The 23,612-nt window shown below is 43.9% G+C and overlaps 1 protein-coding gene across 1 annotated transcript in view; it reads right to left on the reverse strand.

Moving 5' to 3' along the window:
• GLI1 (GLI family zinc finger 1) overlaps positions 1 to 23,612 on the reverse strand; it is a 162,733-nt gene that overhangs the window by 10,688 nt on the left and 128,433 nt on the right. Inside the window, exons 2-8 of the mRNA XM_063952393.1 lie at positions 10,510 to 10,655; positions 9,320 to 9,418; positions 8,408 to 8,606; positions 7,701 to 7,854; positions 6,283 to 6,390; positions 2,524 to 2,664; positions 2,247 to 2,396 (exon numbers count right to left, since the gene is read on the reverse strand). Of these exons, the coding sequence (XP_063808463.1) occupies positions 2,247 to 2,396; positions 2,524 to 2,664; positions 6,283 to 6,390; positions 7,701 to 7,854; positions 8,408 to 8,606; positions 9,320 to 9,418; positions 10,510 to 10,615 (957 nt within the window). The 5' untranslated portion in view covers positions 10,616 to 10,655. The remainder of the gene's footprint in view (positions 1 to 2,246; positions 2,397 to 2,523; positions 2,665 to 6,282; positions 6,391 to 7,700; positions 7,855 to 8,407; positions 8,607 to 9,319; positions 9,419 to 10,509; positions 10,656 to 23,612) is intronic.

The following is a 23,612-nucleotide window of genomic DNA, read 5'->3' on the forward strand; positions in this document are numbered from 1 at the left end:
TTCAGTGTTCCTGAAGAGACTAAGGTGTCTGACTTAGTTGTCCTTGAGGTCAGTCAGAGGCGGGCTGGCCCGGGGGGCAGGGTGCCATGTGCCCCCTGGGCCACGCTACTGCCAAGGGTCATGGGCATTCCGCCACCTTCCGCTACACCAGCGGTGGCCAACCCGTGGCTCTCGAGACGCATGCAGCTCTTTCTATCTCCGCATGCGGCTCGTAAGCTCCCGCTGCCCTAGTCTGCAGTGCCCGGCGTCGGCCCGTGAGCAATCAGAGCTAGCGGACCGGCAGCCAATCAGGAGTCTTAGCTGCCGGTCCACGAACTCTAATTAGGCATTGGTCCGTGAGCCAATCAGAGAGAATGAACGCCGCCGGAGAGTGTAGACTGAGGGGCAGGAGAGGCGCACGCTGCGCTCTCCTCCCCTCACAAGCAGCAGACTGAGCAGAGCAGCAGCACATAGGGGGGGGGCGCAGTGTGGGGACATGTGTATCTTACACTGGGGGCATATCTGGTACTGGGGGGACGTGTATCTGGCACTGGGGGAATTTCTGGCACTGGGGGCATATCTGGCACTGGGGAATGTGTGTCTGGCACTGGGGGCATATCTGGCACTGGGGGGACATGTGTTTCTGGCACTGGGGGCATATCTGACACTAGCGGGGACGTGTATCTGGTACTTGGGGTATATCTGGCACTGGGGAGACGTGTAGCTGGCAGTGGGGGCATATCTGGCACTGGGGAGACGTGTAGCTGACAGTGGGGGCATATTTGGCACTGGGGGCATATCTGGCACTGGGGAGATGTGTAGCTAGCAGTGGGGGCATATTTGGCACTGGGGCATATTTGGCACTGGGGACATATCTGGCACTGGGGACATGTCTGGCACTGGGGGGACATGTGTATCTTGCACTGGGGAAACGTGTATCTGGCACTGGGGGCATATCTGGCACTAGGGGGACATGTGTATCTTACACTGGGGGCATATCTGGCACTGGGGAGATGTGTATCTGGCAGTGGGGGCATATCTGGCACTATGGGGACATATATGTATCTGGCACTGTGGAGGAATATATGTATCTGGCACTGCGGAGGAATATATGTATCTGGCACTGTGGGGACATATATGTATCGGGCACTGTGGGGACATATGTGTATCTGGCACTGTGGGGACATATATGTATTTGGCACTGTGGAGGCACCCATTTTTTGGTGTTTTTATATGTATGTGGCACTGTACAGGGGCTTTATATGTATGTGGCACTGTACAACATGACTAAAAATGGGGTTATGACACAAGGTCATACTCCTACAAACGTCAAACCGAAAGGTGTGCACATAAAAATGGGGTGTGGCTTTGTGACAACTGTGCCACACCCCATTTTTTCTCAAGCGCCTTCGGCACGCGCATGATATGGCTCTTACCCTTGACTACAGATCTTTCCTGGCTCTTTGCCACTGACTGGTTGGCCACCTCTGCACTACACAGCTCTGATGAAGCCGCGGCCGCACTGACAAATTTATAATAAAGTTTCTTTGGGATAATTTACACCAGGCCTAATTTTTATTTTTATCAATAAATATTTTTTAAACAAAAAAAACTCCATTTAAGATGGCGCCATTACCTAAAAGTTGCCAGCCAGCCCCTGAGGTCAGTAGTATTACAGGTTGAGTATCCCTTATCCGAAATGCTTGGGACCAGAAGTATTTTGGATATCGGATTTTTCTGTATTATGGAATAATTGCATATCATAATGAGATATCATGGTGATGGGACCTAAGTATAAGCACAGAATGCATTTATGTCTCATATACACCTTATACACACAGCCTGAAGGTCATTTTAGCCAATATTTTTAATAGCTTTGTGTATTAAACAAAGTGTGTGTAAATTCACACAAATCATTTATGTTTCATATACACCTTATACATACAGCCTGAAGATCATTGAATACAATATTTTTTAATAACTTGTGTATTAAACAAAGTTTGTGTACATTGAGCCATCAGAAAACAAAGGTTTCATTATCTCACTCTAGCTCCAAAAATTCCGTAGTTCGGAATATTCCGTATTTCGGAATATTTGGATATGGGATACTCAACCTGTATTACAAAACAAATAAACCATGTACTTGCACTTATGAAAACTGATATTGAAAGGCAGCTCAATGTCTATTTGGCACCGATAAGCAAGGGTGGAAACAAATTATAATATAACATGGCCTGAAATGACAGTCTCGCATCTGGAATACTCACTGTGCACTTGTGAGGCTTCTCTCCGGTATGTCTTCTCATATGGACTACAAGCATATACTGAGCTTTGAATGGCCTGAGCTCCCGGGAGCAGTCCTGCCAGTGACACACAAATTCTTTCTTTTCCCCGTGGATGTGCTCATTGTTTATGTGCTGTTAATTACAGAATAATTACATTGATGATGTGTTAATAAATGGTCTTTTTTACATGTTTAGTGGAAAAAAACGGTATAGCAGTCCAAAATGCTAATATAAGTAAAATAAGCTGTGTCTATCTTACATGCACAAGGTGCTCCTGGGTATCAAACTCTTTAGTGCAGTTTTCCCAGTGACAATTGGTCTCATACACAGTTTCTGGCTCATGCTTCCCATCTTCTTTCTCTAAGTCATCACGTCCATCGAGCAACCCCAGCAATGGATCCTAAGTCATAAAGAAACAAAGAGTAGATTCAGGAAAGCCGACTTACTATAACTTGCACAATATACTGTACTTGTCTTATGCCATCAAGTGCTTATCTGGTAATCCTCTCTGAAACTCCCCTTAGAAGATGAAGTATGGTACTCGTGATACTCAGTTTTTGTGGCTGAAAGGAAAATATACCTAATTAATGGCAATGTGCATTTCCATTTTACTTGTATATAAACAGTATACACAGCCCAAGGGGATTAGGAACCCTAATAGAATAAGTTACACCTTGTCTAGCTTACTATATTATTTCTTATGCTGTCTTGCTGACTACATTTTACTTGGAAGTTAAACTTGGACACCGGATATGCTCCTTTCATGAGACACTTGGCTGAACCTTGGAACAAGATACCATGTAGAGGGATTGGCCAGACAGGAGAATGCCCGTCTTTGACTATGGAAGTGGCTGCCAATGGATTCATTTTTGGCATTGAGACTCTTGTACGGTACCACATTGTAATCATCCAGTTGGAATTACTTCTCACCAGTATGGTGCCACTTCCTTAATAAAAAGGCAGGTTTGAGATTCCAGATAAGAAGGTTGTCTCCTACTTCACAACTGGCCTATTTAAATATACTTGTTTCCTCCTTGTAAATAGCCATTCCATTTCACTTTCTGGTGTCCATACACAGAGTTTAGGCTTAGAGAAATAAATACACTCTGATGACTATGATTGAAGCTGTTCTGGTGGTAATTGTTGAGAAATCAGAAGATGAGAGAAGGGTCCTGCATAAGTTTCCCAAATGCTCTTATTTTCTGTTCCACCACAAAGTACATAGGGTTTACAGTGATAAAGTGTAACAATCAAAAGAACAGTGTGTATCCTTTCTGATGCTAAGATCAGACTACCTTCTACAGGTATCAGTTTAGCAGAAGTAGTAGGTGCTGTAGACACATTCATAGGGGATGTTTCAGATATCATCATCATCCTGAAAAGGCACATCGCAGCCAGGAACATCAGTAGTAGTGTTCAATTGTACCCAATAGAGGTGTATAGTAAAATAGTGATGTTGAACTACCACAATAGGTGGACATATCCAAAATACATCACAGCTAATTGAATTGAACCCAAAAATCAATGAGGGAATCATAAACAATATAACCCAAAAGCAGATGTTATATATATTTACACATGCAAGCAGTTGCACACACGCTTGATTTCCTGCACAAACTCATCCAAACCACCCACCCCACCAAAACAACAACAACAACAACAACACTGTTTACTTGTTTTTTTAGTATCAAATATGAGTCCATTTTTATTATGTTAAAATTTGCTATGATAATTTCATAGTTATATGTTCATACTTTTTTATATGAACTTATTTTCACTGTGGTGCTTCCACACTATACACCACCCTAATTCAAATATGTGTCCATCCCAAAATGGTTGCCTTGATACTGTACATTCATTATTATTCTATTCTTATTCTTCATATTGTACATGATTAAATATATATATAATATAATGTTTTTAGCCAAAATGCAGTAGAAGTTTATAATATACAGTACACTAGCATGCAATAGTCTTTGGCCAAAGCTTATCGGCGGGATGTAATGTTGTCCGAGATCGCTGGAGGTGCGGGATGCTGGCCTGCCTCTGACTTTTTTTTAAGGGGCAATCACTTATGAGGCATAGTTTTGTCTTGTAAGTGATTGCCCCTTTAAAAAAATGTCCAAGATCGTCCAGCATCCCACACCTCCGGCGATCTTGGGCTCCATTACATCCCGCCCTATATGTTTACTTATATTACTCTGTATTAATAAATATAAACTTTAATTGCTCCCTAAAATCATTATTATGATTAGAAATTAAATTTTAAGACTATACTTATATACTATACTTAATTTAAACACAAGCGTATTTCATTTTCATCGCAGTCCCAAGTGTTTATTGATGTGCTAAAGTAGGTAATTTATAGATGGTCATTAATAAGTCTGGTATGTATGTTGATTAATTTTGTTCAATAATATTTTTTATATAAAATATATTTTTATTAATTAAATATTTTATATCTTACTTTAATTTCCTTTTTACAGTGTTTAAATCAATAATAATAATAACCATAACTTTTTCAAAATGAAGAAAAAAAGCAGATATTCACACAACTGTGTGGCACCATTTGAACTCTTTCTGAAAAAGGCTACACTCATCTAAAAAGATTGCTAAAAAAATACAAATTACCACGGTCTAGCATAACGTATATATTAGCTTGATACAAAGAAACAGGTACAAACGTGACTGAAAAACATTCTGGACAACCCAGGTGTACATCAAAAAGGGAAAATAAATACATTATCATAATGAGTAAGTGAAACCAAAGATTCCCAGCAACTACAATCAAAGAAGAACCCAATAAAATTAGACAAACTCCAGTATCGGTGGATACAGTTAAAAGACATCTGCATAATGTAGGTCTAAATGGTCGCATAGCTTGCAGAAAACCATTGCTGAGGTCCAGGGTTGGACTGGCCCACAGAGGTACAGGGGAAACCACCGGTGGGCCCTACTGTCTGGGGCCCCACCCCCTCCTCTAGGCAGCAGGTTCCAGACTGTGCTGTTACTAATCTAGTACATTATCATCCACCCCCTCCTCTAGGCAGCAGGTTCCAGACTGTGCTGTTACTAATCTAGTACATTATCGTGCATGCACCCACAGTATTTACTGTATATATTTATCTGGGGGACCAACACTTGCTAAATGGTTAGGCAAACCAATGTGGCAGCTGGGCACACCCCCTCTAGAGACTGGCCACACCCCTAAACATGAACCCCTACGACTGTATTACCCCAGTGGGCCTTACACATGTCCCAGTCTGACACTGCTGAGGTCTGTAAATAAAGTAAAACACCTTCAATGGACCAAAGAGCACTGGTATTGGACACTGGATCAGTGGAAAAAAAGTAATTTGGACCAACAAGTCCAAATTTGAACTTTAAGGAAGAAGAAGACATCATCAGCATGTTCGAAGAATCAATTATGTTAAAAGTAAAGAAAAGCAGAATGTTCTACAAATTATGACATGACTACCTCAGTCACCTGATCACAATCCCATTGAGATTCTCTGGGATGAATTGACAGAAAAGTTTGTGTAATGGCTCCAACAAGTACTAAAAACATATGGGAATGTCTGTATGAGGCCTGGAAAGGAATAACTTATGAAACTTTAGAAAAGTTGGTGTCTCAAATGTCCAAATTATGTGACGCAGTGATACTCGCCAAAGGAGGACACATTGATGAAAGCCAAATTTAATCTAAAATGTATGTTATACTGTAAAATTACAAATCATTTTGATAATGTTTATTTACAATATCACGTGAAACATTATTAAGAATAAATATTTTCTTTATTTCACTACATTTTTTCTTTAATTGACAAATATTATCCTTGGCCATAGATTTTTGCGTGCAAGTGTAATCATGGTCAGGTCACATTAGTGGTTGTAGTGCCCCAGCCTACAAAGGATGTTATGTGCCTAGGTGCCTATTCACAGCACAGTAGTTTCAATATATTGCATAGCAATGCTGATACTCACGTCATAAGACTTCTCATGGCCTGTGCTATCTTACCTGTGTCCCAGCTGAAGCAGGGCTTGATATATCCCCCTCTGATCCATCTTCCAGTCGTTTGCTGTTAATAGCATCTAGCCCTGTACTGGAGAGTGGCTCTGACTTCATCTGTATTGAGGAACAAGAGGTTAATATACATGATTTGCAAACAATTGCAGCACAATATAATAATACAACAAGCACCTAAATGGCACTAAATGTGTGGCGTTTGTATGTTCTCCCCATGCTTGCGTGGGTTTTCCCTGGGTACTCCAATTTCCTCACACTTCAAAAATATACTGGTTGACTCCCATCCAAAAATTAACCCTAGTGTATATATGTGTGCATGTGATAGGGAATATAGGGGTTCATTCCGAGTTGATCGCTAGCTGCCGTTGTTCACAGCGCAGCGATAAGGCTAAAAAATGGCATTTCTGCGCATGCATATGCCCCGCAATGCGCACGCGCGACGTACGGGTACAAAGCCCATTGTGGTTGTGCACAGGTTCTACCGAAGTTTTCAGTCGCACTGACGGCCGTAAGAAGATTGACAGAAAGGGGGCGTTTCTTGGTCTCAACTGACCGTTTTCAGGGAGGGTTTGCAAAAACGCAGGCGTGTATGAAAAAACGCAGGCATGGCTGGGCGTTCGCTGGGCGGGTGTATGAAATCTAATCCGGACACGAATAGGCTGAAGTGATCGCAAGTGCTGAGTAGGTTCAGAGCTACTCAGAAACTGCACAAACTGTTTTTGCAGAGCTCGGCTGCACATGCATTCGCACTTCTGCTACGCTAAAATACACTCCCCAGTGGGCGGCAGTATAGCGTTTGCATGGCTGCTAAAACTAGCCAGCGAGCGATCAACTCGGAATGACCCCCATAGATTGTAAACTCCACTGGATCAGGGACTGATGTCAACGGACAAATATTCTCTGTAAAGTGCTGCAGAATATGTGTGCTCTATATAAATAACTGGTAATAAATACTGTAAATAAATATGGCTTATGCTGAAAACCACCAACAACAGTAAATACCAGTATTGGCAAGGCGCGTGAGTAACGCTCATCTACCTTGAAGATAGATTCTTTTTAGATGCAGATGATATGTAATTTTCTATTTTTGCTGCCAGAAGCGGTAATAATTGCAGTTTTTGCTGTTATAATTCAAATTTTAATAAATATGGCCTTAAGAGCTTTTTTTTCTTAAGTGAAATGCTAGTTAAACCTAAATCACAGGTATACGATTTCAGCAACACTTGCAGGTAAAATTTATTTATAATAAATAATAATAAAATGTATTTAACTATGATAAGCAACATAAAGAGTGTGTAGCACAGCTTATAACTAATACATTCTTACATTAAGCTGACAAGTGCAGTATGATTCGCTGGGCTCTGCAGTGAAGGTCTGGGGCATGGCCACACCTACCAGAAGTCACTTACCTGGCAGTGCTTTATAGGTGTGCGAGACTGCAGGATGCTCACACCTCTGTTGGACAAGGGCTCATGTGAATTGTAAGACATGAGAGTGTTCAATCCATAGGATGCCCCCTGTGATCTCTGATGATTAAGGCAATTCTGATACCCGAGTGAAGGACTGCAAGTAAAGACAATCTGATATGAAACTTGCAGGAATCTCCAAATATTCTTTTGTATATATACTAACACTTAAGATATTTAGTAATATGCCCTATCGTCTGGTTAGAGTCCTGGGGGGCTGCTTCATTCATCCATTCTACCTAAAGCCACTTTGACTCTTGCAGCCCTTACCAAAACCTGGGGGAAGGAATCGATGATGTGATTCATCCTCCATGCTATACCAGTAGACAGGATGCCGCTGTCAGTATATTGGCAGCAGCATCCTGTCTGCCGTAATCTCGCTGCGCTTGCAGCGCTTCAGGACCTGTAAAGAACTTTGCTTGCCACAGGTTCTATTCACACTCGGTTGGTGGCATGGACCCACCAACCAAGTGGGAATTCCGGGCGGATGTCAGGATTTCATCCGCCGGTATAATGCTGGCTGTTGAGATTCCGGCGTCGGTAAACTGAACGCCAGGATCCCGACAGCCTGTATTTTAACAGCATCCCGAAAATAATACATGGTGTTTTATGTAATAAGTATTTTTCAAATAAATAAATGTACTACATACCTGATAGTTCCTATAGACAAATGGCCATAGGAGCCATTGGCTGAGGAACATCTGGAGTTGATGAATGCTACCAGGGAGTTAGGGGATGTACGGATCATGGTCTGCAGGTCAATACTGGCATCTGATAATGGGGATATAGACATTGCTCTCTTCTTGCTCAGCTTCACTGAACTCCGAGGGGTGGAGAAACGAGATCCTGCTATGAGAAAAATATAAATGTGAATGGATGATGTAAGACACTCTAATAACATGTGTTCCAAAATTGAGTCGCTAACAGCACAGGACATTTATTAAATAACTTAGTGTGAGATGTACTAATAAATTTAATTTAATTGCAGTCATTTACTCTAAAAATCACAGTCTTACCCAGCATTTGTATCCACTGGTATGCGTCATATAAACTATGCCAGGAAAGCTCCCCGATATATATCTGCCCTAATGATGCAGTTACTCCCAGGTTTCTAAAGCAGCAGTTGTAATGTGTATGTATGTACAAGTGGCCATCGATATGGTGGTCAGTCAGGAAGACTGTCAGTCAGGAAGTGGGGTCAGGAAGGATCCCTCTTTGAGAAAGGCTGCAATGGTCAATGTCATTAAAGCTTGATACATTCAGCAAGATTGCAGCCCCTTAGAAACCAATGGGGACAATTTAGCTGGAGGACAGCAGCAAATAACAGTATCCACTGCAGTCCCTGATAATACATGTGGTTGATACAAAAGTGATGTGGAAATCCTCAGAATACTACATTTAAGGGATTTTTTTTTACCACAAAATTACTTTGATACATCTCACCCTAAGTGAGCCTAATTTTGTTATTATTAAGCCTAACACTCATTCATATTACAGAAGTTACCTATGTTTCCTCTTTGTATTACATCAGGAGACTTCAATAACTGTAGGAAAACACTCACCATCTGGGCCAGCCATGTGATCATTAGCTTGTGCCAGCGCAAAGCCATGATGACCGGTCATGAGGTTGTTCTGATGGCAGTAGGTCATCTCGTTCATGCCTGGAAGTCAATGTAACATAATGAAGGATGCACAACACCCACCCACATTTATTAAGCCTTGGAGAGTGACAAATTGCATGGTGATAAAGTACCAACCAACCAGCTCCTAACTACCATGTTACAGGCTGGGTTTGAAAAATGACAGTTAGGAGCCGATTGGTTGGTACTTTATCACCATTCGATTTATCACTCTACAAGGCTTGATAAATCTGGGCCTTGGAAATTTGACACACTGAAATCACACAGTACCAACAGCTTAATACAATTTGTTGTGAACATCTTCTAAACAATAAGTTTACAAGTGATATATATGGGGGAGATTTATCAAACTTTCTCGAGAGGACAGCTGGAGGTGTTATATGTCGCAACATTATAGCTATCATGTATCTAGTACATTCTATCAAATGATAGCTGTGGGTTTATTTACTATTACTTTTAGAAGTAGAGATGTTGCCTATAGCAACCAGTCAGAATCTAGCTATTATCTTCTAGAAGGTGCTAGATAAATCATAAGTAGAATCTGATTGGTTGCTATTGACATCTCCACTTTTAAACACCTGCACTATAATAAATATACCCCTTAGATTCTGATTTATTGCTATGGTGAAAACCTCTTTAGGAGTGTTGACAAATCTCCCCCAGAATTTACTGTTATCGTTTCAAAGTCATGAGTCAACTAAATATACTGAATAGTGTAAAGGGGGGTACTGACGGGGGAGATGTGTGCTGAGCGATCTTAACAGAGAGGGGGGGTGCTTACTTCACACAGCGGTGAAGGCTCAATCTAGCATCGGCGAAAGCGATGCGTGGCCTATCGCTGGGGGCATACACACGGCAGATCCGTGTTTAAAATCTAAGCAATCTAGTTAGATTGCTTAGATTTTAAACACGGATCTCTCCGTGTGTACCCCCCTTAAGAGTTCTATGAACCTGATACAGAATATCAGACAATGGAAGCCTCTCAATGTCTGTTTACAGAATCCGCTCATGGCTGGCTGCCGTCAGATCTCTTTTGGGAAGTGAGAAGACCTTAGTGAGACCTTTTGCTATATAATCTGCACCTTATTTGCTCAATATGACCAGACACTGACCTTCAGCCATGACATTAGGGGACCTCATGTAGCAATGTTCAACATAGCTGTTCATAGGAGGATTCATGGAATTGAACATTGTGGGCGGGCATTGGCGAGATGCCATTCTGTAGATAGTCTTCAGTCAGTAGTACATTTGACTATTTCTGCAAAAACACAAGAAAGGATTTTAATAAAGCACACCGAAAACATATAAAAACCATATAAACAGTACACACACAAAAAAATTGAAATATACAACTGTTACACATATGAAATACTATATATACCAGTTGAATACACATAATCTACATTTTTTATTATTATTATTATTATTATTATCCTTTAGTTATATGGCGCCACAAAGGTTCCGCAGTGCCCAATTACAGAGTACATAAACAAATTATCAATACAGGAAAACAGCAACTTACAGTTGAAGACAATATAGGACAAGTACAGGGTAAATAAACATAGCTACATCAGCAGATGACACTGGAATAAGTATCAGGTGGCAGCAGTGGAGCAAGTAGAAAAAATGTCTTATAGGTACTATGTGTGCGCGCTGAAGGGTGTGGCCAAATGCCACATGGGGTGTGGCCAAGAAAAATGGGGGGCGTGATACACATATGGGGGGGGGGCAGATACACATATGACCCCAATAGTGCCAGATATACATTGCCCCACTGTGCCAGATATACATTGCCCCCACAGTGCCAGGTATACATTGCCCCCACAGTGCCAGATATATATTGCCCCCACAGTGCCAGATATACATTGCCCCCACAGTGCCAGATACACAAATGCCCCACTGTGCCAGATACACAAATGCCCCCGCTGTGCCAGATACACAAATGCCCCCGCTGTGCCAGATACACAAATGCCCCCACTGTGCCAGATGTACATTGCCCCACTGTGCCAGATGTACATATCCTCCACAGTGCCAGATATACATTGCCCCCCACTGTGCCAGATACATAAATGCCCCCACTGTGCCAGATACACAAATGCCCCCACTGTGCCAGATACACAAATGCCCCCACTGTGCCAGATACACAAATGCCCCCACTGTGCCAGATACACAAATGCCCCCACTGTGCCAGATGTACATTGCCCCCACAGTGCCAGATATACATTGCCCCACTGTGCCAGATATACATTGCCCCACTGTGCACCCCCCCCCCATCCCTGCTCACCGCTGCCTCTTTTGTTTCTGCTGCTATGTGAGGGGAGGAGAGCGCAGCGCACGCCTCTCCTGCCCCTCAATGCTCGTGAAGTCCGGTGAGGTCTCTGGCGGTGGATATCTCAAATGAGGCGCCGGTTCGTTAGCCAATCAGAGCTCGTGGACCGGCAGCCGATCTGGAGCCGAGGCTACCGGTCCGCGAGCTCTGATTGGCTAGCAAACCGGTGCCTTATTGAGATCACCCCCCACTGCCGCAGCCGCCGGATCGGAGACCAAACTGACATCACAGAGAATTGAGGGGTAGGAGAGGCGTGCGCTGCGCTCTCCTCATCGCACAAAGACGCCAGTGGGATGCAGCACTGAGTGGCAGATGACTGCTGGATTTGGTGCAGTTGAGGAAAATCAAAGTAAGAAAAAGGATAAGCACATGAGGGAAGAGGGCCCTGCTCATGAGAGCTTACATTCTAAAGGGAAGGAGTAGACAGACAGGGGTGACACAGACAGGGTACATAGAGAGCATGGAACAGAGGGTTAAGATGAGATTTGGCTGGGTTTGGTGAAGAAGTGGGTCTTGAGAGCCCGTTTGAAGTTTTGTAGAGAGGTAGAGAGCCTGAGGAAGAGAGGTAGGGAATTCCAGAGAAATGGAGCAGCACGTGAAAAATCTTGGAGGTAGGAGTAGGAGGAAGTAATCAGTAGGCAGGAGAGTCAGCATGCATTAGCAGAGCGAAGAGGACGGGTGGAAGTGTAAAGGGAGATAAGGTCAGAGATGTAAATGGGAGAAGAGTGGGTGAGGGCTTTGTAAGTGAGTGTGAGAAGCTTGAAATGGATTCTGAAAGGAAAGGAGAGCCAGTGAAGGTCTTGTAAGAGAGGAGAGGTGGACGTAGTGCGTTTGGTGAGGAAAATGAGCCGGGCAGCAGCATTGAGGATAGATTGGAGTGGAGAGAGGTATTTGTCAGGAATGCCAGTCAGGAGGAGATTACAGTAGTCCAGTCTGGAGATGACCAGTGAGTGGATAAGGGTCTTAGTAGCATCCTGGGTCTGAAAGGATCTGATCCTGGAAATATTTTTTAGATGAAAACGGCAGGTTTGTGAGAGGTGCTGAATGTGTGGTTTGAAGGAGAGGGTGGAGTCAAGGATTACTCCAAGACAGCGCATTTGGGAGCTAGAGGATATAGTAGTGTCATCAATAGATAATGAGATTGTGGGAGGTGAGGTTATGCGGGAGGGAGGGAAGATGATCATCTCGGTCTTAGACATGTTAAGTTTAAGAAAGTGCTGGGACATCCAAACAGAGAGAGCAGAAAGACAGTTGGAGATATGAGTGAGGAGAGCAGGAGAGAGGTCCAGAGAGGAAAGATAGATTTGAGTGTCATCAGTGTAGAGATGATATTGGAAATCAAAAAAACTAATGAGCTTACCTAGTGAAGACGTATAGAGTGAGAAAAGAAGAGGACCAAGGACAGAACCTTGAGGTACACCTACAGTTAGTGGAAGTGAGGGGGAGGTGGAGTCATGAGAGGAGACAGAGAATGAACGGTCAGAGAGGTAGGAAGACAGCCAAGAGAGGGCAGTATCACGTAGACCAATGGAGTGAAGGATTTGCAGTAGGAGAGGGTGGTCCACAGTCTCAAAAGCAGCAGAGAGATCAAGAAGAATAAGTAGAGAGTAGTGGCCCTTAGATTTAGCAGCATGGAGGTCATTGCAAACTTTTGTAAGGGCAGTTTCAGTGGAGTGGAGAGAACGGAAGCCAGACTGGAATGGGTCAAGCAGTGAGTGTGAGGAAAGAAAGGAAGTAAGGCAGTTGTAGACAAGGAGTTTGGAGGCAAAAGGGAGAAGAGAAATGGGTCGGTAGTTGGAGAGAATGTTTGGATCAAGGGTAGGTTTTTAAAGAATAAGAGAGATGAGTGCATATTTGAAGGCAGAGGGGACAGTGCCTGATGAGAGGGAGAGATTGAGTAGGTGGGAAAGATGAAAACAGGCAGGAGGAGAGAGGTAGCGGAGGAGGTGGGAGGGGATAGGGTCAAGTGGGGAGGTGGTGAGGGGACAGGTATAAATGAGGGCCATAACTTCCTTACCAGATGCATGGGAGACAGATGTTAGAGTTGGTGAGAGGAATGGGGAGGGGTGGTAAGGGATAGGTTGCTGATAGTCTGGTGTGATGTGATGTCCTGACGTATGGAGTCAATTTTGGATGTGAAGTAAGTGGCAAAGTCAAGAGCAGAGAGTGAGGAAGGGAGACGAGGTGGAGGTGGGCAGAGGGGTGGAGTTTAAAGTGGCAAAGAGGCGCTGGGGGTTGGAAGACTGGGAGGAGATGAGGTTCTTGAAGTATTACTGTTTAGCAAGAGAAAGGGCAGCACTGAAGGATGAGACGATAGGTTTGACATGGAGGAAGGCTGCCTTAGAGCGTGATTTTCGCCAGTGTCGCTCAGCAGTACGTGAGCATTTTTGCAGATATCTAGGGCATTTGATGTGCCAAGGTTGAGTTGTTAATTTGCGAGGGTGAATAGTGGTTGGTGGAGCAACAGAGTCAAGAGCAGAAGTAAGGGATGCATTGTATATGGAAGTGGCTTGTTCAGTGCATGAGAGAGAGAGAATAGGAGAGAGAAGTGAGTCAAACAGGGAGGAAAGGAATGTGGTGTCAATAGCCTCAATGTTACGCTTAGTGATGTTAGCCTTAGGAGGCAGAGATGGGGAAGCAGAGAGTGATAGGTTAAAGAGGAGTAGGTAGTGGTCAGAGAGGCAAAATGGGGAGTTGGAAAAATCAGAAATATCACAAAGGTGAGTGAAGACCAGATCCAGTGAGGAGGGGGAGGAGGTCCACTGGGAGAGATCAAGTGAAGAGGTGAGGTTAAGGAGTTTAGAGGCAGCGGATTTTGTGGGGATATCGATAGGGATGTTGAAATCGCCTAGAATAATGGAAGCAATGTCAGAAGAGAGGAAGTGAGGAAGCCCGGAAGCAAAGTTGTCAATGAATTTGGAGGCAATGCCAGGGGGTCGGTAAATGACAGCTACTCTAAGATGGACTGGTTGGAAGAGGTGTATAGCATGGACCTCAAATGTAGAGAATGTAAGGGTGGTTCTGGTGGTATGAGTTGGTAGAAGTAACTAGAAGGTAAAAGGACCCCAACACCACCCCCATGGCAACCCCCAGGTCGGGTTGTGTGTGTGAATGCGAGGCTCCCAGCAGAGAGAGCAGCAGGAGAAGTAGTGTCAGAGGGAGTAATCCAGGTTTCAGTAATGGCTAGTAGGTGCAGGAAGTTGGAAATGAAAAGGTCATGATTGGGGACCAGTCTTACAAACAGATCTAACATTCCAGAGGGCACAGGATAGGGGGTATGAGTTTGTGGGAGAGATGTGAATGAGATTATCTGGGTTGCTGTAGTGATGAGGTGAGATTAACTTTGAGGGCAGGGGAGACGAGAGAGTAGTGATGGTGCGGGTGCCTGAGCTAGGGGGTGGGGAAACTGCAGGAGGTGGGCAGGGAGGGAGGTCAGTGTGATGTGGATGGGGGTGTGGGGAGGTGACGGGGAAGGGAGAGAGGGAGCAGGGCTGAGTTGTGGAGTAGCAGGACCATGGGGCAGAGGTGAATGAAAGTGGGGTAACAGGAAAGGAGGGGAATGGAAACAGAGGGATGGAGGAGAGAGAGAAGAAGGTGTAGGTTACTAGGGGGAAAGGATAAAGGTGTGAACAAGGGGCAAGATACATGATTAGGAAGACACTAAGTGATGTGGGGAGTAGAAGTGTTAAGTAGGAATATAGGTTGAGGGAAACTGGAAGTAGGAGTGGAGGCTGTAAGGGAATCAGAGCAGAAAAATTGCAGAAATGCAGGTGAGAAAAGCCGTGTAAGCTCAATGGGTGTAGATTTAGTTTGAAGTGAATCAAAAGTGTAGATAAAGTGGGTGCAGAAATGTATTTGTACTATAAGAAATGAGAGGATTGTGAGAGGGTTAAAAAGCAATGGTAATTCTGAAAGGATTTTTAAGTGTTTGTAGGTAAGATGGCATTGGTGCAGCTGTGCATAAAAAACAAATTACAAAAATACAGATAAAAGTATCTGTTGGTAAAATGGATGGTTTTTGAAATGTCCAAGTAAGGTAGTTCCGTTCTATTTAATCAGATGCAACAGTCAGGAGGTGAGTGATATGAAGAGTAAGTGACTCACATTTGTTATTAGTTTTTCCAGTTTTCTATGTTTTGTTAGATTGGTGCACATTTAGTATCATCAAATTATAAATTCTGTAACAATTTTAGATTTATTTTTATTTTTTACCATGATGATGTTGTTTAGAATCAGTATGTTTAGTTCGCCTTATGTAATTGTGCTATAATATGTTGTACTCAGATATACACCACTGAATATTTACAGGTAATCAGGTTCATGAAATCCTGTTATCATTTACCTATGCAAATGCATGGGCTATGACAGAGACTTAAGGGCCCTACACACTGGCCGACCCGCCGCCGAGCTGCCCGACGGCGGATACGGCCGACGAGCGACCCGGCGGTGGGGGGGCAGTGATGGGGGGAGTGAAGTTTCTTCACTCCCTCCGTCACGCGGCTCCATTGAAGTGCAGGCAAATATGGACGAGATCGTCCATATTGGCCTGCATGCACAGCCGACGGGGGACCAGCGATGAACGAGCGCGGGACCGCGCATCGTTCATCGCTGGAGCCTCCACACTGAAAGATTTGAACGAGTTCTCGTTCATTTATGAACGAGATCGTTCATATCTTTCAAACAAATCGGCCAGTGTGTAGGGCCTATAAGGGTGGGTATCCAATTACCTGCGGTCAATAACTGGGGGTAATTGTATTGATGAGGCACGCTCCTCTCCCCAATGCCGCCACCTCTTGGGGATTATCAGCGATAAGTGGCCTGTCAGAGCCGCGATAGCACACGGGATCGGGGATCCCCGATCCCATGTGTTTTCGTGCAATCGCGGCTCCAATTTCCGATCAAAGCAGCCTCTAATTGGATACTGCGATAATGACCATCGATCATTGATTGCAATCTCCGGCCGTTTTGATCGGCCGAAACGGCATTGGGGGTTAATTGGATACCCCTCTAGTACTGACTAATCACTTCTGCACTGTTGCACTCCGGCCCATAATTCTTTAGCTGTAACTGGCAATACTGGCAGTTAGAATTTCCTGAAATCTATATGCTACTATAACTTGCGAAAATTTCAATCATACCATGTGACCTGACCCCACGAAATCAGTGCTACATTTAGGTATCAATAATTAATGAATGAATTACTTAATTTACTTAGTTTCCAACCCTGAGTGTCAATTTGTTACTTGTTTTTTAATGTATTTTTGTCAGGAAATGTTCAGTTTCTAGTAAACAATTGCCATTCATTTATCAATTATCCCAATAGATCTATTTTCAAGAATTTCTGTTGCTTCTATATTTCTGTACTAGTGTGATGCATTCTGATCTTATTACATACCTCCCAACATGACCCTCTCCAGGAGGGACATAATGCTCTGCTTCTGGACTTTTCTCTTAATGTATGATTGTCTGCACCTGTTTTGAACAGGTTAATGGATAAGAAAGGCGTTTCAGCACAGGTGAGGGCAATGATAAATTAAGAGGGAAGTCCAGGAGCAGGGCATTCTGTCCCTCCTGGAGAGGGTCATGTTGGGAGGTATGTTATTATGTATATTTAAAAAATATCTATCTATCTATCTATCTATCTATCTATCTATCTATCTATCTATCTATCTAATCTATCTATCTATTGTGGCAGTCCAGTCCGGATGCCACCCCGGGTGTTTGCAGGACAGGGCACAACAGTTCGGGTGCCCCGGGCTACGGCGATCTGGGTTTAGGGCTGGATCAAGAGGAAGCCCAGGGAGGTGTTGGGATACAGCAGGTTGTCTCTTTAATGTTGTGTCAAAGATTATATGGCAGTTGGAAATGATATTATTGTATTGCTGTTGATACACAGAAATACCCTGCAATTTCATACATGAGATCCCATCCATGTAGGTCCGGTCCAGGTATTGGAGCAAGCGCTCCCAGCAATCTGGCACACCTGTGCCACACTTTTATAAAGCTCGTTAGGTCAAGGGCTCAGGTGATAGAGGGTGGGCTAGTGGGTTAGAAACAGGTAGCCTGAGATTGTGTACATGCTGTTTGTGAACTGGTGCCTAATTGAGGTACCCATTGAACTTGCTGTGAAAAAGTCTGTTTACTATTCTGTGGAAGTAACGGTCTGCATTTCTATCATACAACTGTGTCAGCGTCTTGTCTGGTGGAAGGTCGCTTGTTGCACTATCTATTTATCCCTCTATCTTTAAAGTCCCAATTTAATTGGAAGTTTAACACTGAACGGTATGTTAAGTACGAATTATCAATACTCTGTTTTGTATATAGTAATATAATGTATGTTACTCTATTTATCTGTCTATTATGTATATACAGTATATATGTCAAGGTGTGTACACACTGTGAGATCCTCGCTATGCCCGATATTGACTGTGCGATTTCCCTTAAACTCCCCCAGAGCCCAGATAACACAGATTTTGACTATCTGTACTTTCGATTTTGTCTATGTACGATATTGACTAAGTGCTAATTTTGACTATACTTTGTACTAGATACTGTAGTACACTAGATAGTCAAGATTAACTTGCCTGCACAGTCTATCTAGCCTTATGATACCAACCCCATGGGAGTGCGCATCGGGATTGAATCGGTATCACAAGCAGCCTAATACCTTGAGGTGTGCACTAACTTTCCTTAAGATTTTGACTATATAGTCAAAATCTTACAGATTTTACATATTTATCTCCCCATGTGTACACACATTCAGGCTTATGTGCCAAATTCTTTACCTCTGCAAACATCACCAGCAACTACCAACGAGTTAATGAAATACGCAAGTACAACAGTAGGTGGTGCTATAATAGTACATCTATGCAGTGAGAGCAGCTAATCTAATGAAACATCTGTAACAAGATTGAATGATTGTGCACAGTTTTAAACGTAGGTGGTCGTTGTAAAATCAGAAAGCAGTTAAGGACAGTCACTTAAATGACATCAGCTATTTCAGAGTTGATCACTGTATATATAAGACAAATACAACTAAAAGTTATTTGCAGTACAAGACCATATTAATGTGGTTTATAGGTTAGTTATAGGAACTTGTACTGTAGTTTATAGTGATATAATTATAATAGGAGGATTATCACTGCCATAATTCAATGGGAAAGAATGCCAGTGCTTTTGGCCCTTGTGTCTCCATAGGTGTGTACTAATGGCATAAGCTATTGAGGCTGAAAATTCTGAAACCTATTTGATACATAGCCAACACCGTTTTCATTTGCCATTTTTACCCAGCTATTTATAGGCCGACACACTGTATAGCAAACACTTGGTGCGTTCTGTTTGATTTCATGTAAATGTTTCTACATGAGTCTGAAATGTCTGATGCTCCTCAGGCTGACTTATTGTGAGAACCTCTGCATTCATATGCACAGTGTCAGATAGTAACATGAGAGGGCCTCGGCTGGCTTAAAGTACGTCAGCCAAATAATACACTGAAATTAAACAGGCTGTCTGAGAACTGTGGAATGTACTTTCCCTGCATTTTTATTGGGTGCTGTAAGCTGTTAAAAGCAAGTAAAGCAATTTAGGCTTGGTTATTATATTAAACTCATTGGAAACACCAGGTCTACAGAGCTTAGAATAAATGATTCTTATCATTTTATTCCATAGGTGCAGCTGAAATGCATTTGACAGCTTGATTAACCCCCCTTAGTACACATCATTCTGGGGAAGATTACTGTATGCACAGAAACTATCTGCCCAGGTCAAGGGAGGTCAAACAGAGACATTTATGTTGCAGGGTTGAGCTGTTCAACAGCTGACATGCTTTATAATGAGGAACAGGTCAGATGACACTGCTGCTAAGCTCCTCCCACAACTTGGGTGGTTTAAGGGAAGACTGAGAGAATCCAGGCATCTAGTCAGCCAGCATAACAATGGACAAACTGCATTCAGCAGCTCCCTGAAGGGAGCTCACATTTCCTGACAAGCTGGAATAGAAAAGCTAGATGTTATTCCTTTCCACTAGTCCTACATAGCCTGACGTACTAGACCATCTGATATAACCATATCTTAATACCACCCATTTCACCTAGCGACTGTGTTCCGCTCCTTGCTTTCTAGTTATTATAATTCATGGTAAATTGTCTCGGATTAATTCAATTAGAAAATCATTTGGAAAAACAGGAGCAGAACATTACTCCCAGGTGAAATTAATCACGCATTACTGCCTCACAGTACTAATGGGCCCTACACACTTACTGATCTGCCACCGAGCAGGGGGGGGGGGGTGACGGGGGGAGTAAAGTTTCTTCACCTCCCCGTCACCTGGCTCCATAGCACTGCATGCTTATGGGATGCAGTCAGTTTACCTCCAATCAAAATCCCGACACCAATTGACCGATGGTCAAAATCCAGACAAGGTCAAAATACCGACATGGACAAAATACCGACATTTAAAATACCGACAAGGTCAAAATACCGACATGTAAAATGCCGACAGGTCAAAATACCGACATGAGGTTTTCATGATTTTTTTCATTGAAACCGACTTGTTCATACTTTACCATCCCAGTGGACCTGGAGGGGGAATATAATAGTGTGCCGAGCGCAGCGAGGCACCGTGCCCGAAGCATGGCGAGCGCAGCGGTACACTGTATATGGTGTCCATGTTGACTTATGTCGACATACACACCAAAAACATAAAAAAATGCATGTCGGTATTTTGACCTGTCGGCATTTTACATGTCTGTATTTTGACCTTGTCGGTATTTTAAATGTCGGTATTTTGTCCATGTCGGGATTTTAACCTTGTCGGGATTTTGACCATCGGTCAATTGGTGTCGGGATTTTGAACGTCGGTATTTTGATTGGAGGTATTTCATACCGATCCCATGCTGATATGGACAATCTCGTCCATATTGGCCTGCATGCATAAGCAAAGGGGCACCAATGAATAATGAGCACGGGGCCGTGTATCATTAATCGTTGGTGCCTACACACTGCACAATATGAACCAGAACGTTCATATCGTGCATTTTATTTGCCAGTGTGTAGGGCACTTATGGTCATGGTTTCGATTCCCACCATTGTCCTAACTGTGTGGAGTTTGTATATTCTCCCTGTACTTGCGTGGGTTTCCTACCACAATCCAAAAATATTCTGGTAGGTTAATTGGCTTCTGACAAAATTGACCTTTAGTATGAATGTGTGTGTACATGTGATAGGGAATATAGATTGTAAACTCCACTGGGGCAGGGACTGATGTGAATTGTCAAACTTTCTCTGTAAAGCGCTGCGGAATATGTGTGCGCTATATTAATAACTGGTAATTATAAATCACGATGGAAGATAAACTTTACTTCCTGCTCCTAGTACTCCACAGACATTCACCTTACTGATGATAAACATGCATGGTTAAATAGATGTACACATTTTCTCATTCTTCGCTTTCCCATCCTCCTGACCAGGGACGTGCAGTTAGGGAAGGCAGTGCCTTCCCCTCTGATTAATAATTAAAATAATAAAAAGAAGATACTTATGACACACATTCTGTGTCATAAGTATCTTCTTTATTTTATTCTAATAATTTTAGGTCCTTAAAGTACTTTGGGAGGCACTGATAGTGCCTCCCGTGGATAATGGGAACGGGGACTGAGCGGGGGGCGGGGCCAAGCACTGGGCTGTAAAAGCCCATTAAAAAATATAGGTAAAGTGGCATTTAAACAAGTGCCTCGCTGACAGGGACACCACCCCCATGTCAGCGAGGCACCTGTGATTGGACAGCGGATCCAGGGCTGGATCTGCTTGTCCAATCACCCACACGCGGCGCTGGAGGCGGCGAGTCTCGACGGTGAGTGGCGTTGGAGGTAGCGGGGAGCAGCGGTGGGCCTGCAGTGTGTGCGGCTCTTCCCCCCCGTCCTCCTCCACTGGCTCCCGCTTCCTCACAGACAGCAGAGGTGGTCCTGCGGAGCGTGCGGCTCTCCTCCCCCCCCGTCCTCCCCCACCGGCTCCGTCGTCCTGCTCACCTGACAGCCAGCAGCGGTGGGCCTGCAGTACGTGCGGCTCTCCCCCGCCCTTCTCCGCCGGCTCCGTCCTCCAGCAGCAGGTTAGTTCGTGTGACTCTCTCTCTCTCTCCCTCCCTCTCTCTCTCTCCCTCTCTCTCTCTCCCCCTCTCTCCTGTGGATGTGTAAGTATAATGTTCATTTTTACAGGTCCCCCTACCCTATTGGATTCTACTGGACAAGTGGACGTGATCGGCGTGGGTTGTAGGTAAGTAATCTCTGTCTCATTTTTACAGGTACCCTATTGGATTCTACTGAACAAGTGGACGTGACCGGCGTGGGATGTAGGTAAGTAGGTGTGAGTGTGTGTGTTTTAATACATTTTTACTTTTCACAGTGTGTGTTGTGTTTTTATTTGGGTATTTTTGTTGTTGTAGAACTACAGGTACCAGTGAGCACGTTATTTCCTCGCATACTGGTACTTGAAGTTCTCCATCCAAGTACCAGCAAGCGGGGGAGGCTTGCTGGGCCTTGTAGTTCAACAACAAAAAACAATATTATTTTTTTACACACATGGCTATCAGCCTGGCACCCACCGCCCAGGGGTGCTGGGGAAAGCCTCGGGCTTCACCCCTGGCCCTTGGGTGCCTGGAGGGGGGGGACCCCTTGATTTAAGGGGTCCCCACTCATCCAGGAAACCCCGGCCAGAGGTGACTCGTTAGGGGGGGAGGGGTAATGCCATGGCCGCAGGGACCTACATAAGTGTCCCCCGGCTGTGGCATTATCTCTCTGGCTAGTGGAGCCCGGTGCTGGTTTTAAAAATACGGGGGACTCCTACATCTTTTGTCCCCTGTATTTTTGGAACCAGGACCGGACTAAGAGCCCGGTGCTGGTTGTCTAAATACGGGGTACCCCTGTCCAATTTTTTCCTCCAGTATTTAAACAACCAGGACCGGCTCAAAGAGCCCGAGGCTGGTTATACTTAGGAGGGGGGACCCCACGCATTTTTTTTAAATCCATTCAGACCCTTCTCCATTAAGTTAATGGAAGCCCTGGACAACAAAATTGCATTCATGTCCTCCTCCCACTCCCTTCCCAGTCCTAAACACTAATTTTTATTTTATTTTTCTATAAAAATTTACAATATATTACAAGTATGATGAGCAGGCAGGCAGCGGGCCTTGGCGTCATCGGAGTGAGATGCAAATTAGTGGCAGAAGGCTGGGTCAGTTGATGGTGGGCGAGTTTGTAAGCCATTGCCGGTGGCAGCGGACATCGGCTCAGAGGCAGTAGCAGGCATTGGCGCGGCGGTAGGGGTCATCAGCAGGAATCGGCGGACATTATGGCTGTAGTGCCTCACCTGCCACTGACCTCACCGCACGCCACTGCTCCTGACCCCAGGCCAACATTGCTGAGTGATCATATCATACAGCCCACAAGAACCTTTGTAATCTGGTGGACCTTTATGCAATAGATAACATCTATCCTTGTGTATTAATGCCTACTACCCTATAGATTGTAAGCTTGTCAGCAGGGCCTTCCTACCTCTGTGACTGTTTGTTATAACCCAGTCATGTTTTTACACTGTTGTTTGCAATAGTCTTGTTTTATGTTATCATTGTTTCCAATTAAAGGTCGACAGGGTCAAAATGTCAACAAGGAAAAGGTAGTAGAAAAGGTTGACAGGTACAAAAGGATGACATGGTGAAAAGGTCGACATAAAAATGGTTGAGGCAAGTTTTTATTTTTTTGGGTGTGATATTGTATGTTTCACCATATCTGTGCCAAATTACGGGGAAAATGTACCCTTGTCAGTTCACTTTGCTCGTCACACTGCTGGTAAGATGACTCACTGCACTTGGCACAGGATACTCTATCACTGTTA

The sequence above is a fragment of the Pseudophryne corroboree genome, chromosome 2, assembly GCF_028390025.1.
Source record: "Pseudophryne corroboree isolate aPseCor3 chromosome 2, aPseCor3.hap2, whole genome shotgun sequence".
Classification (NCBI taxonomy): Eukaryota; Metazoa; Chordata; class Amphibia; order Anura; family Myobatrachidae; genus Pseudophryne; species Pseudophryne corroboree.